Source organism: Columba livia, chromosome 3 (assembly GCF_036013475.1).
Source record: "Columba livia isolate bColLiv1 breed racing homer chromosome 3, bColLiv1.pat.W.v2, whole genome shotgun sequence".
Taxonomy (NCBI): Eukaryota; Metazoa; Chordata; class Aves; order Columbiformes; family Columbidae; genus Columba; species Columba livia.
In genome coordinates, this window is record NC_088604.1 from 64,295,063 (window position 1) to 64,312,210 (window position 17,148).

The 17,148-nt window shown below is 41.2% G+C and overlaps 1 protein-coding gene across 2 annotated transcripts in view; it reads right to left on the reverse strand.

The window, feature by feature from the left end:
- Positions 1 to 10,023, reverse strand: part of SNX9 (sorting nexin 9) — a 62,596-nt gene extending 52,573 nt beyond the window's left edge. Inside the window, exon 1 of one of the 2 annotated variants that reach the window (XM_065057307.1) lies at positions 9,511 to 10,023. In XM_065057307.1, coding sequence (XP_064913379.1) covers positions 9,511 to 9,522 — 12 coding nt within the window. In that variant the 5' untranslated portion in view covers positions 9,523 to 10,023. The remainder of the gene's footprint in view (positions 1 to 9,510) is intronic. The other variant, XM_065057306.1, reaches the window with a different exon arrangement.
- Between the last annotated feature and the right edge of the window lie 7,125 nt (positions 10,024 to 17,148).

Consider the following 17,148-nt stretch of genomic DNA (forward strand, 5'->3'; position numbering starts at 1 on the left):
CAGAAGCAAGGGAAATTCAGTTGCAGAAATACATGCAAGACGCCCATGTGATTTACAGACATTTCCAAATACTGACTCAGATACTCCTGTGAATCACATTTGAGCTTTCAGTTAGGCTAAGCACCTTAAGTTTTTTTTCTTTAAAACCTTACTTATAAACCACTTATCAGTTATTAACAATGCACTGCAAAACTTTTAACCATAAGTGAGGAGCTCCAATAATATCGGAAGACCTTTTTCAGAATCCATTTAATGCACTGCTCCAAGTGCCCACAGTTCTCCTTATTTTATTTTCTGAATACCACCCTACTCCAGGTCCCCGAATTGACTGGGGACTAAACAATTTCAAATTTGAGAAGCTAAATTCCAGTTACACCAGGACATAAAACTGCAGCAAGAACAGCATGGGGTTGTATTTACAGATGTTGGGCAGGATGCATTTATCTCAAGAGTGATTAAAATCTCTGCCTAGATTAATCATTACCATAGCTCTGAAATCAAACTGCAACACTTGTAACAGTGTGTAGAACCAATATGTAACTGTGTCTTTCAGAAATCTGCTGTGCTGAGTCTCATGATGTTTGCCTGAAACTCTAGGGTGATCATTATTGTACCCCCGCAGTTCTGTCCCCAAAGAACAGAACCGGTAAGAGATGAAGATTTCAGACAAAAGCCTGCAACGTTCACAAGAAAAATTGTCACATTGTGATCTACTCATTAAGACAGCTTGTAGTCACACAACAGTGCTGCCTCTATGACAGCAGAGATTAGAAAAAGCAGTAATTATCCCAGTAATTGGAGAGGTACAAAGTTTTGCTACAGTTATCTAATGAACTTCAAGCCTTTTGAGACTCACCACACTATTACAGGTTGTGCATTTCAACATACCAGCTGCACAGGCCAGTCCAGAAGCAAAGGAAGAACTAGGAAAGCAAACTACCTGCATCTTAAAATTATTCTACTTCAAATAAAACCTGACCTGTAAAATACAGGATGTCATAGTTGTACTACTTTGAAGTCCCAAACATTGATAATATTAACAGAAAAACAAGTGCTCAATAGCATGCTAACTGAAGACAGTGAGAAGGAATCTAAAATACAGAACAGTGTGAAATTCTGCTAAATTCTCTGTTACTTCAGTAACCAACATTAATCAATAGACTAATGTTTTGGGATCTCTTAGTCCCCTTTATAAATACTACTTTATGAAAGCCCAATAATTCAACTATTTCTAGGTTTACTTTTATTTTATGAACACAAGTGAGGAAACTATTATACCACCATAAATGTATTACTATTTTATCAGATGAAGCTTCTTTACTCTAGAAATAAGCAAAATTCTGGTTTTACAGGTTCTAATGTATCTGAGCTCACAGCTACTTTAAGCTTTTCTGTGGACAATGCAGAAAAGTACAAGACCATGTAAAGTTACAAACTGTGCACATTAAACAGCAGCTCAAATATGCAAAGCTCAATCATTAGACCTGGCCAGAGAAAAAATAAAATGACAGAACTGGATTAAGTCACACAATATTTCAAGTTTCTCCTTTACAGATCTCCGTCTCGCATTATCTAAGAATTTATTTAAATTGGATACCCCACAAACTTTTCTCATACCAGCAACCTTTATAGTGACAGAGAACATCAAAGAAGTCAGAAAAGAAAGTTGGAACTGTTGCTTCCTTACAAATTACTAGAAAATCTGGCAGCTTGACAGAATCTGACAGAGCTGTTGATATAAAAATTACAATTCAAAAACCATATACGAGCTTCCAAGAATATGGTCTGGTTACTTGCAGCAAGGAAGATACTTAATTTTGTATTCCATAAGCAACCATTTTCAGAAGACAAATACTGGGCTATTAAGGGAGGAAATTACAGTACTGCTGAAAGAACTCTGCTGTAACTAGGTAAGCACTAATTACATTATATTATCATATGTTACTGCAATATTCAATTCCTGAATTAAATCTTAACCCCCCAAAAGGAATTAATGCAGTGGAGGAAATAAAACATTTAAGCTTAATTCTCAAATTTGATGAAGTTGTAGGACAAAATGAAGTACCTCAGTCATAGCTTTACTGCTGCAGTAAGAGAAATTGTATAGGCTCTCCAGGGAACCCCAGGATTTAAATCAGAACCACAGCCTCATGTCGGTCATCTTTCTTTTGGAAAGCACCCATTTAAACATGACAAAGAAAAAAAAAATCCTTGTACAGAAAAGAGAAGCAGTTTAAAACTATCCTAAGAGAATTTTAATAGCTGTTCTTGAAAATTAGCCAATTTTTTGTATCAGCCAGGAAAACAAACACTTCGCTTGAATTCAACTAGAATCAAGAGGACAACTTATTTTTGTTCTGAACATTGAGAACCACAGTCTAAGAAGGCTGGGGAAAGCAAAGCAAGTCCAAAACCTACTGTGTATAAACAGAGATACCATATGAATGCAGACAATAAAAGCACAACAGTTCCCTTGCCAAGGAAGAGCAGATGGCAACTCAGACCAGAAGACAACTCAGAGCAAGACAACTATAAGTCATAAGAAAATGCCCATGAACCCCAGTCCCACTTTTTAGAATAAAGAGTGGGACTGAATTATTTCACCTGGGCAAGCCCCACTTGCAGAAAGTCAGGCGTGGCTGCTCATCCCCAGAAGCAGCTGCTTTGCTTGGACTCCCAAGGGGCCTCCCTCAAGCTGCACTGCCCACCTTCCCACCATCCCCTCCGCCTCCCACCCATCCAGTTTGCACACTGGAAACCCCTCCTATACAGCAGTTTCCTGCAGGGAGGTTGGACTACATAACCTCTGAAGGTCCCTTCCAACCCAAACTATTCTATGATTCTATAAGCTGCTCCAAAATACGGGAGGAAATTAGAGTTTTTACCAACAAAAAAATGTTCACACACTCGGAGTCGCTGGTTTGACGTTACCCAGCACACACCCTCCTACTAGCAGTGCCCAGGCCGGCCCATGAGCCCTTTGTACCACACCATGTCCTCAGTGTCCCCTTACAACTACACAACAGCTGGGTCAGCCTCATAAAGGCAGCTCCCCACAAGAGCTGTTCTTTGTGCCCTTCTCATTGTGGGTCTCACAAAGGACACTGTCACAAAGTTAAGTGATTCTGCCTGGTTTTTTTTTGACAGAGGTTTCTTACTCATATGAAGCTCAAAGAGAAAACTGCTTTGGAAAAACAAACAAACAAACAAACTATAAGGCTCTCAGAGCTTAAATTAAACTTTCCAGTAAGCAATATGCATATATTTTTCCTCTTCAGTAGCACTCAAATTTTGCTTATTGGACTACTACAAGACTGCTTTGGTTTTTGAACTTTGTTTTACTTGGGAAGCTCATTTCCAATCATAAATTGCTGAGAAAGCAGGAATACAGCTAAAGGAAGTAAAAGCACAAGCTCTGATTTTTGCCCCCTCAGAGGAGCTTAAACTGAATTTGCATTACCTTGTAATTGTGAAACAAACTTGAAAATAGGTTTAGGTATAAATGCTGAACAGTACAATACTTATTTACTTTCAATAATTCCAGATATCTAAATGTTCATCTGTCCTACTGCAGTGTTGGTTGAAACAAATCACTCCCACTATTTTACAGTCTCTACTACCTGCTTTTGTAACGTTTCACAAGACCGCTTCCAACATCAGTGTCACAATTGCTTGCAAATCTAATACAGGAGGGAGCCCGTATATTTAAAACGAAGTTCTCATATCATTTTCCCCTTGTAATCTCTCTAAGCCCTAAAACTTGAGTGATGTCCTAATCAAATAAGGAGGTTTTTACAAACAGAATAACACATGGATATTCAATATTTCAGGAGCTTTTTCCAAGACCTGAAGATCAGAAGTTTGAAAATTCACAGAGGAAAATCTTGAAAGAATGAAATAAAAATAAACTTTTACAAAGGCACAGTTAACTGCACGGACTTCTTGCTGAAATAATACTAATTTACAGAGAAGTTCTACCAGAGTGAAAATCGGAATCGCTGAGTCTACAAACCAGATGAAGCTTATGACATCTGATAGCAGACTTCCTTCTCTTTAGCTTTGCAATCATGTTTTTTTAAATGACGACCTCTGGGAATGAGTCTCTGACTCAATGCCCAGGTGCTTAAAATAACTTCGAAAAAGTGAGTCAGAGGAATCATTACCCAAGCACAACATCATATAGAATCTCATCAGCTCTCCAGCTTCCCACCACAGAAACAGGCTGGCAAACAAGAAGCCTTGCTCTAGTAATTGCTGTGGCACAACATATCCCACTTATCACTGAACTTTTAAATTATCATAAGGTCAGACTGAAAGACAAAAGAACATAAAATCTGTATCTTATTTAATTAAGACTCATTTGGTTCTGTTGCTTATCCTAACATCTCACTCCACCAACAGGTCAAGAGCCTGTGGCAAATTTGCATTGCCAGACACTTTGACCCTCTCTAATCATCTTGTTGTCCCTTAAAAAAAATTCCAAAAAGTCCCAGGAAATATTCTCATTCCTTAATTATAGCTTAAAAATAAATAAATAAATAAATAAATAAATAAATAAATTAAAAACCACCACCACACACACAAAAAATCCCACAAACTTTTCATATGATTAAGACCATAAAATCAAAATTATACTTCACCTAATTAATTTTTGTTCCCTCACGCCCTACATACACAAATCAACTGTGATCTCATACTTGGTATTATATCTTGCCTTGCTGAATTTAAGTAGTGGAACCTGCTGAATGGATTATGAAGTGACCTGCATAGTAAAAGTTTATCCCAGCTCACAGATGTGTTAAGATTTATTAACTGAATGTTCCCTGAAGATTTGATTTCCTAGAAAAGTCTACTTTCAAAGTTGTGACAATACAGGCAACAGACTTGCAGAACACAGTCTGGGTATTTTGGAAGGCCTAGCACAGAGGAATGCTTCATTTCCCAGCTACTAATCAGAATAAAGAATTGCTCCTGCCTGATTCACAATGCAAACAAACAAACAGCTTTGTGATGATATAAACAAAACTGTGATACGTCTTTTGGAGAGCCTTACACTAGTAAGAGCAGTAGAGAATCAAAAAGAAAGATGAAAGGAAGGATACACACTTAAAGAAAAATAATCTTCATTTGAAGTGTAACATGCTGTTACTTTTTCCTGCCTGAAGTTTTCATACATAAATCATGATCTTCCCTCACCATAAGTACAAGAACCATGCTAAATTCAACTCTACCTAGTTAGTGATATTCACACGGGATAATCTAACGTAATTGGATGGACAAAAGAGCTTTGAACAACATTTCCATGGTTTAGAAGTATTGCTAAGCTATATCTTATTTTAAAAACAGAATATTCAGTCTAAGCTTTTATCTCAAGGGACTTTGTTCCACAAAAACAAACAAACAAACCAACCCACCCCAACACTACAGGACCAGATAAATGAGTTTTTAAAGTAGACAAACCACTGAACAATCAAGACCATAATGGTGGAATACTGGTGCCTCTAAAGTTAAAAAGTAAAATTTGGTGCTGTTGACACAGAGGGGCCTATCCTCATTAAGTTCAACACCTGCCTTGTGAAATACCTAGCTTGTGGGAGTAATGCTACCAACTTCACTGTTACTCCTATAAATCAGAGTTTATCTGCTCCTAGTTCCAACTTCATCTTTTAAATTAAAACCTTCACAGCACATTAGCAGCACAGGTTCCAAAAGAACTCTCTTGACCATCAGTGTGCACATAATTTATCAACTTATCTTAATATCATCACCTCCTTCTGAAATCAGGACTTCACAAATGTCAAAACATGAGCCTTTTCAAGGCAAGGACTTGCCTACATTTTAAAATAATAAATAACTAAAAATAGAGTGAGGTAGGGAGTATGTTATTTAAAAGCCAGCATATAACTTCCTGACATTTCTAGCTCTCCCTATTCAATGAAACTCAAAAATAAAAGAAAGGGCATGAGTAAGGCTGGGACTTAGAAAACTCTAGTGGGGAAAGAAGAGGAAAAGGCCAAAGAAGTCAAGGAGGAACAAACAAAAGCTATCACTGAAACAAATTCACAAGACTGCATTTTCTTCACAACTGAGATTTGAAAAGTATTTTAAGCTTCATGACATGCTTTTAAGCCCAAGTACTTTCCGCCTTCTTTTTAATGCACAGTTACAAGTAAACTCCATTTCTGAAAGAAGCATCCAAAATACAGTATGTAGGTTCATGCAGCAGTTCTTAAACATGGATTTGAAACTGCCCACCTCTGAAGTGAGGTTCAGTTAAATTACTGTAAAACTTAGGAAGTTAAGATCTCTTTAACAATCTTGTTTGGTTGTTTTTTCACTTGCTTCAGTTTTTAGAGAATGTGACCCTTGAGCAAGCTTTTAGGGAATTGGAAAGGCCACTGCCAAGTTACAGTAAGGATCTAGGCAACCAAAGAACTGCCACCAGAAGTCTCAGATCCCTGTTTCCCATTTATATTTCCACCCCTCACCATGAAGAAAGTCTCCTCATCCCCACTCCACCTGACCTTTTGCATCAGCTCTGGGCAAACTCAGCCACTGTACCTCCCTAGATCTACAGAAAACAGCCCCACTCTTTCTGTTCAGTTAACCATTTGCTATTTTAAAAACTTCCAGCAGCTGAAAGACGGGCCTGACAAGTGTTGGAGTCAACTCCTGGGACATACCAACAACACGGGATTAGGAGCAGGGAAGGAGAAGGAGAGAAGGAGCAAAGGTTCCTGCTAGCTCAGCTCACAGCATCAGACACAGGCCCACAGCCACTTCTGCCTTGTTCGAGCAAGACTCCTTGCCAAAATGTCAGCTAACATATATGCCAGGAAAGCATCAGGAAAAGCCTCTTTGCATTAAAATAGTACTCTTCTCCCCTAAAAACTACTATTGTTTCAGTAAGAAATCCTGAGAGTTTGAATGGCATAGGAAAGAGCCAGCACGCTATGTGACTGTAAAACTTGTCTTCATACTGGAAAACTCTACGAACCTAACTGCTGTGGCTTGTCAAAGAGGGAAGCAAGAAAGCCAGCCAGGGTTTACAGTCAAGATGTGGAAGAAATCCTTATTTCTCCCCCACCTCCAGATACCCGAGCACTCTGAAAAAAAGCGTTTTCAAATCTCATAAACAAAATAATAAAACTGGAAACAGAAGCTGGGCAAATTTAGATTCAAAATAAAGAAGCATCAACAACAAGAGAGTTGATGGCTTAGAAAATACCACCACCATACAAACCTGGATTTTCTGTCACTGAAAGCATTCAAATCAAGACCAAACTTCCCCTCACCCCTCCCTAGAAAGTATATTCTATTTTAAACAGGAATTAATTCAGGAAGCACTAACAGCCCATGCAACACAGGCCAGACGTGTCAGTCGCCCATACATACCATATAGAATTTGGCACCATTAAAGTTTGAATAACCTCACACTCTGTATGACTAATTATAGTTTAGTTAACATTCTCACATACAATACCAATACACTTTGTATATTTCTTTTAAAAACAGGCTATTGTGATAGAAGCGCAAGCGGAAGGTAGGAAGTTTGTTTACAATTCAAAAAACAAAATATGCTTTCCAAGTAAAAGGGTGACGGGTTAGTTGGCTGAGCTCCTAAAGACTCTCCTACATTGTTAAAAAACCGTATCCTTTATAACAGCTGATGCTTGCACATATTCAACAAATTAAAATACAAAACAAGGTCATTCACAGAGAAGGACCTAACAAAATAAAGTAAGCTTCTCTTCGTTACTGGTCTCAGTTAACAGCACATCAAAATCTTAACAATAAAATATCAAGTCTTTACTGAGTATCACTTCCTGATTTTAACCTTCAAGTTAAAGTAAATTACCATAACTTGCAATGTGTAGAATGAAACTACTTGAACCACCTGATTTCAAGACAGTTGGCAAGTTAGAAATTATACACCCTTTGGTCTGAGGCCATAAGGACTCCAAAATATTATTTCAAGGAAAGCAAAGTTTCCAAATGTGTGAATAAAATGGCTTCACGTGGTTGGCACAGAACACAGGATCCCATGAGGATCCTGCACCCCAAAGTGAGGAGTAAAAGAGCAAACTGTTTTAGCACAGTATCTGCTTAGCATACTACATATTATGTAGTATATGTGTACACAGAAGTAATTTTCTTTTTCTTAATACTTGCAATAGTTAATACTGACTACATATTATCCACACACACATCCCACAAGTCAGTGGCAACCACCAATATTAAAACTGAGTCCATCAATAACATTCTAAAACTTCAACAGAACATAAATTTCACTACATTAATACTTCTTACACTGCTTATGTGATTTTGACGCCTTAAATCTGTGCTTCTGAAAAATTCTACTACCACTTGAGTAATCATCAACTTAAATGGTTACAGAGACAGCTACTTATACATCAAATGACACGTTCAAGATGCAGAATTTCTCCAGTCCTGAGAAGCACAATACGAACAGCACACCATACGAAAACCGCCTCAGTAAAAGGAAGTTTTTAAACTGCTGGCCAAGTTTATGGAATCAGGTGACTCAAAGTTTAACTTCAAATACCAAAAAAGCCTTCTACGATATTTAGACAGCTTACAGATGACATTTGTTGGTGGAAGTTAACTCACACCTACACAACCTGAGAGTCTTTCACCAACCAATATAGTAAATAAATATCGTTAATTTAGAAAGAGACCAGTTTCAGACAGGATGGACTAATTTTGACTGCTGCATTAATAGCAAATACTGTTGAAGAATTGAACAAAATAATTTCACTTCCTGCGGGGTTTTTTTTGGTAAAAATCAGAACCCACTATTAGCAGGTCACACACTGTAGACACTGGGCTCCCTCAAGAGACACAGCACGCTTGTCCCCCGGTGACACTCAAGGGGGTCCGCACCGCCAGCCCTGACCCGACGGGGCAGCCAGGGCTCCGGGGAGGCATCCGGGACGCCCCGTCCCAGGGCCGGGCGGCACGGCCCGCCGGCGGCCCAGGCCTCTCCCCGCCACCGCCGCGCTCCGCCGGCCAGCGCCGCTCGCCGCGGCACGGTGGACGTGGGGCAGGGGCGCCCGGGCTACAGGAGCAGCAGCTCTCGGCCTTCGGCGGCTTTCCAGCCCCAGAGCGGCGCTGGGCCGGGCAAGCCGGGTGGCGGAAACGAAGCAGAAAACAACTTTCCCGTGCCCCAGAGCCAGCGCTGCCCCGCCGAGCCCTCCGCGCCGCTCGGAGGGGTCGAGCAGCGGCGGGGAGGCCCAAGCACGGCGCGGCGGGAGCGAGCGGCCCCCTCCTCCCCTCACTCCTTCCCTCCCTCCCGCGGCCGGCGGCGAGGGGCAGGCCCCGGGGAGGGGACTCGTTCCCCCGACCCCCGAAACACAGCTCGCCCCCCGCGGGGCCTCACTCCTGCCCACCGAGCCCTTCCGCTGGGCCTGCTCGGCGGCCGCGGGCTAGGCGCAGGGGGCGTCCCGGAGACCCCACACGCCCCCCCAGGCCGCGCAGCGGGCTGCTCACCTTGGTGGCCATGGCGCTGCCGGTGCGGGCTGGGCTGCCGGTCTCCCCTCTCCGCCGCGGGCCGCGGCTGCTCGGTCGGTGTGTCCGGCCCGCCCGCCGCCGCTGGGCCGCGCAGGCGGCTCCTCCTCAGCGTCCCCCAGTTGCCGCCGCCGCCTGGGGGCTGTTGGGCGGCTCAGCAGCAACCCCGGCGCTGGGCAGGCGGGGGCTGATGTAGCCGCACGGCGGTGCCCCCTCCCCACTCCCCCACCCCGGCCGGCCCTTTCCCCGGTTCGGCTCGGCTCGGTTCGGCACGGCACCCGGGGCGGTGGCGGGGCTGCTAGTCCCCAGCCTCTTCTTCAGGGCCGGAGGGAGGGAGCCGCAGCGAGGGAGGCCGGGGGAGCCGCCCCGGTCGGTCCCCGGGGCGCGGACTGGGGCGGACGTGCCCCCACACACACACGCCCCCGGGGCGTTCAGCGGCGTCGCTTTGTAACCGGCGTTTGCCCTGAAATTCCCTTGTGTGGAGCGGGGCCGCCCCGGCACAGCGGGGACCCGGCCTCCCTGCCCTCCAGCGGGGAGAGGGCCCGGAGAAAGACATCGCCTGTCCCTCGCTTGCTTCGAACAGAAATTTCGAAGGAACTGTATAGCAAGGAAAACAATATTTCCTCGGCCAGGCTCCCTCTGCAGCTGTTAGCAGGATGTTCATCGTCCCTAACCTGTTTCAGCCAGGCCTTAGCGTATGGCACTTGTTAATAACATCAAGGAGCTGGTCAGGGTCGGTAGCGTTCCTGTCGGGCACTCTGTGACCATCTCATGCAAAATGACTGTGACCCCACTTGTTTTCCAGCCTGCAGGAGAGACATGGTGGGAGGCTAAAACGAAGGGGATGGGACAATCCAGTGGCAGTGATTGTGCAAGGTACTGCACCTTCCAAAAAGAACAGCTTTTAGTCTGCATACATGTAGTGGTTGGTCTGGAATCGGGAAATGTTTTCTTTCTGTAGAAGGAAATACATGGTGTAATTGTCAGGACGACCAAGGAGCGTACAGCTGGTTGAGTAGGCAGTTGGGAAGCTGCATAGTTCTTTACATTTTCATTTCCTTGTTCGCAGAAATTACAAGCTTCTCTTCTGCTCTTGTTACAGTTTTCAAGCAAGACAGCTTTCTGAAAAGAGAAGAATATGTTCAGGTTTTTTGAGCTGGAAAAATTTTCCAAGTAGGACTAGTGCAATAGTTTCTATGGAGCGTGAAGTTGAGGAATTCAGAGGAAGCTGGCTGTTCAGTTACCATCACTTTTTGAGTAATTGAACTGGTTAACTTGAGGAAATTTTCAAACTCTTTTACTGCAGTTTTTAACTTTTTCAGAATTCAATTAAATACAATGATCCCAACTTTTTATTCTTTATAACAGCCACATCTAAAGCGAAGCCTCTGTGTGTGGCCCACGAATGACCCTTTCTGATACCACCTTTAAGTTAGGTTATTGTATTAAGGATCAGTTCTGCAGTGTGGCCCCTCCCACACTGGTATTTCATCCACTATAGTAGCAAAACTCCCTTCAAAACTCTCCTTCATCTCTGGGCTAAGAGACCCTGTTCTTCCATCTTCTTGGTAACACTTTGTAACCTTGTATGTTTTGATCTGGTCATCTAGCGAGTATCTTATTAAAACGATAGAGGTGTGAAATCAAGAGACCCAGCATTGTCTTATTTAGGAATTCCCAACTGAGAGCTATGTGAACCACCCTCTACCCCCTCACCACATCATATGTGTTGCCATGTGATTTATAATAAACTTGTGGCTTTTGCATAAGCTTGACTTTGTGTCATTCTTTACCCGTGGTCAGAACAATTGCCAGAAAAGCTTTGTCTACAGCTGGTAACCAGTATGCTTTGACAGAGCACCGCTGGCCATCTGGAGAATGAAGCACAAAGTCGTTATTTATTCAGTGTCTCTATGTGCTTAAAATCTCCTGTTTACAGTTTTCCGCTGTGAGGTACTCCTAAAAATAAGTCTTGCTTGACAAGTTTGAAGGTTGAAGGAAACATTACCATTTCGTTCAGGGTCAGATAACGTCCTGGGAAAATTATTCTTGATGGAATCTTTGCAATACTATTTACATATAATTCCCATTAATTCTTGTGTTAACAAAGACATTCTTAGGAATCAGGGGATTGCAAATAAACACATCTCTTTGTAGCTGCAAGCTCTATGATTGCTTAACACAAAGGCCAAATACCAACAAATTGCTAGTGAAATCACCTAAAAATTCCCAAACTTCCTAAATTAGTTAATTTTCTGCCACCAAATGGAGTCCTAGTTAATTAAGACTAGATGTTAGTTTAGCGCTAGACATATAAGCAATCTTAGTGGCTTTGATAGAATCATTTACATACTCAAGCATTTGGTAGGGTGGAAGTTTAGTGCTCTGTGTGGAGCTTATCAACTTTCAAACATAGTGGCCTCATTATTCACTTTGTACTAAAGCCACAATGTATTCTATAATAGTTAAATAACTCCACCTTAGCAAAACAAACAAACAAACAATAACATAAGAAAATCTCTTTCCCAGAACACAAGTGACCTTTTTTTGTGTGTTTGTTTTAATGTTCTCTCTACAGATTTCTACTAAGCATGTATTTTTGCAGTTAACTTGCCTGCAGTAGTTCCCAGGAACAACTGCTGCAGCAGAGTTCAGTGGGAAGTGATCTGTTGCAGCCTCATCAAATGAAAAGCTCCTGCCAAAAATGCTATGCAAATTTTTTAATTAAAGATGGACTCTGAGAAAGGACACGGAGGACATTTGCCGAATACTGTTCTCTGCTGGGTGAGGCCTGCCTGTAGCTTCAAGATCACGGAAAGTCAGTGACTTTCTGAGTCATGTTTTGACTTATGTAAGCTTGCTGGGGAATGATAAAGAAAAACTAAGGTTATTCCGATAACCTTGAGGCTGAAAAGCATCTGGAGAAAGAACCATGGTTTGCATTTCTAAGCTACTGTTCTCAGGAGCCCCTTGAGGTGGTACACCTTGGATTTCTCCCTGCTAGCAGGCTGTGCCCTTAGCATTACCTAGGTGACGCATGGGGGTGACTTAGGTGGCCCCGAGGCATTTACCACAGCTGTGGAGGAATTTTGAGGAACAAATATTATATTTAGTGGCAACAACTTTGCAAATGAAGCATTGTGTCAAATACAGGTATTTACAAAGTCCTTGCAGGAGGTATGCTGAGAGTATATTGTCCTGGGTCTTTATTTTCAAAAGTGTTCTATAAAGTAAGAGGTGATATATTTATTTTCCTGGTTGAGATGCTATCAATGTGGCATGTACAACAACATCAGTTCCACACTACATGCTTTTAGCTCAGGATTTCTAACTACATTAATTAGGAAAGTCTAACAATTACTAGAGAGTAATTAAAAAAATATTTTAAACTTTTCTTATTCCTTTTAATTCTCATGTTTACCTTAATCACCTGATACACCTCTTGTTTTAAGAAGGGGAAGAGATTTCACATTTCCAAAGCCTTAAAATGAACTATTTAAGCAATTACTTAGTTTACAAATAAAAAATAGTAGTGGTGTATTCTTTGTCTTCAGCAGTCATATCTGCACAGCTTGACCTACCTCTCCCCAAGGGATTCTTTGGGCATCATTGTTTTTCCTCTGAGCTGACCAGTGTTCCTGTTTCAGAGCTGGGTTAACACCGTTGCTCTGGTGTTTCTGAAAAGTTTGCCAGAGAGTGATATAGATAAAATATTGCTTCCTCCTATCTTCTGTCTCCTCCTTCCTTCCAAAACTGGACAGAAAATTCCAGGACCTGCCACATCCAAGAAACCTGATGTTATCTGCACAGAGCAGCAGAGGAGCAGCTGCTGAATCTCGTTTGTGCATCGCTCTGTACAGAGTGGCATCATTTGCAAATCCTATTTGAAAAATACATGTAATTAAACATGTTCTGAGCAAAAAATATTATTATTTTCCTTTACTGTATGTTGGGAGTCTTTGGCCAGAAAGGCTGTGAACTCTTGAATCATATCCTATTTGCACTGAAGCACAATAGCTTCTTGTTTACCCAGAACTTTATGGGCAGTTTAAAACGGTGCTCAAGAGATTACAGACACACTTCTCAATCTTATTCTGCACCTAGTGCTGGAAGATCGCTATCAAACCAGTAAGGCAGCCAATCTTGAAATACTGTAGGATGTTAGGTCAAGACTTCCCCAGTTCATACAAGCTGCTTTAAAAAAATGCACTCAAATTTGCACCCAAATTCCTCTGAATTTTTGAGTCACCAAATTTGTTTCTGAATAAGCAGTTCTGAGAAAACTTGTGCTTCATTCATTTGCTTTTGACTTAAGGGATTTGTCTCTTTAAAGGTGGTAATCAAACACCATTATAATCTGAACTGTGGGATGCTGTGTGGACCTTTTTCAAGGTTAAGTTCTGATTTGATATAGTTACATCTTTTAAACACACAGCTAAGACTGGGTCTGTGCTGTGTATGGATATGCTGTTTTCTTTACACTGGGGCAAAAGTGAGACACAATGCCATACTAAATTCTGTATTCCGAGGGTGTTTTGTTTTGTTTTTTTTTCAACACGTCTTTGTGAAGCTGACAGTTTTAAGTCATGGTGAACTCAATTTTCTCTTAAAAAAAATCCATAAAACCAGCTGCTGACCATTGAAGATGTGAAAAAGTTACACAGAAAAAAGTGTGCATGTTTCAGAGACAGAATGTTGTCGCAATACACTTTTGGACACCATAAATTTTTTGAGAGTACCTTTTACTTTTTTTTTGTAAAGCTGATTGCAAAGGTCATGTTTCAGTACAAATGTGTGGATTAAACACATAATGCAGAACTTTATGGATGAATACCATGGCTGCAACAGTTGGGAGGTTGCTTGGCCATGATGATCTGTTCATTCTTTAGATAACTGTGTGTGAAACAATTTTTTTCCTCCCTTTTTCCCTAGAAGTGTAAAAAATATTTTGGCCAATTCGATTATTCTTTTTCTGCCTTTACTGTGCAATAACCAGTGATATGTGTACGTGTTTGTGGTTTTTTTTAGCAGTATGAGCTTTGAAATAAATGTTACAATAAATCATGCTTTCTTGTGCGAGGATTAATACAGATTTCCTGAAACAGTTAACTAACACTAATATCATTCTTACTTTTGGCATTCCCTTCTGACCCGTACACTGATTGCTAGTATAATATATATCCTTATATCTGTGCTAGGATACTTGTGCATGCATGTATATCATGCACTCCAGTTAGTTTACATTTGGATTTTTTTTCATACTTAATGTTCATTTGGGTTTCAATACAAGAGTTGCTGAGGTCAATAGGTTTTGAATTCAATTTTCCTGAAAAATAGAACACAGTTTCGTGAAAATAATGTTTTAAAAGGTATAAGTGTTTCCATTTTGCTGTTAGCTAACTTTAGCAAAAGTGCCATACCATTAGCACTATTGATTTTTACTGCTACTGATCCCTTCCATCGAGAGTGCTGACTGCCCGTGGCTTATTTCCATTTTTTCCTGCTGTGGTGGAAGGGCTCTGCCAGCAGCCATACCCTGCTGTCCCAGGGGACTGCAGCCTCAACAAGCAAAGCAACAGGAGTGTGATCTGCTATGGTCTTCGATTAAACATACAGGTACATCTGTGATGAGGTCCTGCCAACATGAAGAAGAAAAATTCTCTTCCAGCACACAGGCCACCAATAGAACTAAAGACGTAATCAATTATTCTTTGCAGTCATGTCTAGATGATGGTACAGTTGTCCATCCTCACTGAGTAGCTCATTGAGGAGAAAGCTACAGAAGGCTGCAGGACTAACCTGAGAGGTTTGAGCCCTCTTGCTCCAGTCTCTGAACTCATATGGAGGGGAGCTGAGGCACTCTGTGCACTTGCTGGCCTAGCACCAGGCCGCACTTGTCAAGACAGCTTAAAGAAAGTAGGAGCAAATCAAGGGGCACTTGACATATATTGCATTTACAGCCAAATTAACAGCATGGTCAGTATCAAACCCTCATAAGGCATGCTTTGCTCTGCCTTGTGGTTGTGATCCTGCAGTGATCAGACCCCATGGATAAATGCTGTTTGTCATGAGTGTATACTTTTTACTGTAAACAAACTAATTATTGTTTTGCTGACCTGACCAACATAGATCTCAAATGAGTTGTATCCCTGGGTTAATGTTTGCTCTCTGGCATTTCAGAATGCAGCATTCACTCACACTTTTTTCCCCATGACACAGACAGATGTTTTGGTGTAATGTGATTCTGAGTTTTCAAACTGCTTGTGTTTTTCCAGTTCTAACAGAATTATTACTTCATTACATTTTTTTGTGTTTTCATCATGGAAATTTGAGGGATTTCAGGGTCTCTAGCTGACTGTATTTCCATACGCAAGAAATTCAGTCCTGTGGCATTTATACGGTGAGATCACCAAAAGACTAAACCAGGTTTTAGTGTCCTTTACCCCTTAAACAGTATTTTGAGCCACTGTTTCCTTTAGAAATAATTTACAATGAAAATACTTCATAGAAAGATACTACTGACCAGTAGCCCCCTCAGCATTCACGAGCCCATCTTTAATGAACACAGGTCAAGGTGATGAGAACTGCACCAGAGCAAATGCAAAGCAACATGAATTTCCAGGAGCTATTGTTCATCTGCATTTTATCTAGTAAGGACGTGTCCTGCAGCTAGAGGAAGAGTTATGAAGCCTCCTTCTAGTGCACATATATTTTTCTCCTGTGTCAACCTGTGTTAGATCTCCAGTGCATAAACTGTCTTCTGGCCCAGACAAGACCAAAAGGGGATAAATAAAAGGGAGAAAGTAAAAGCTTTAATGAATGTCATTATGCTGTAACTGGATGTAGTCCTTATACATAGTTTTTCTTGTCTTGAGGAAGTAGCTTGGAATCTTGAGGTCCCTTTTTACCCTACTTTTTGTGATTTGTTTTTGCACATTGTAGCAAATAAAGATCATGCTATCCTAGTAAAGAGATAATAATGTACAACAGAAGAAAAAGCAAAGCCTGTGGCTAGATGATGGGCTACAAAAGAGGCTTTGTAGGCTGCATACCTTGCATTGCTGCTGAGGAAATTATGTGGCTGTGGGTAGGTCAGAAAATTTCAAGTATCTATGAAATTTTTTGCAATCACTGCCTCAAATTAAGTTTCGCAAAAAAGCATTTTTTGTTGGTTGCAGGGCAGTTCTGAGATACCTTATAGCAGTAGGCATTCAAATATTTTTGAAAAATCCACTATTATTAGCAAGACCAATAACTCTACTCGAGCATTTAATTTGTTACTGGTGCTAAAATAAAAATGATACCTTAGGGGTTTAAATGTTTCATATCTTTCTGCAGGAGTGTATTAAGATGTTCAAACTAGCTGACACTTCTTTTCTCCAGATTACCAGAAACAGCCCTAGAGGTAGCTCTAGCTGCCCTGGAAAGGCAGATGTCAAAAATCTGCAAGTATTTCCTGGAAATCTGACCCTTAGACTGAGGTTAAGGAGAGGAGACAGAGGGGATTAAATTCTGCAGCTCCCTTTTCCAGAGTACAGATTTTCTTAGTTTTTTGGTAGGGGGTAAAATTTCAAGCTTGCTTTGATGAGAATCTCTAAATGCATTTCTGTAAATTGAGAG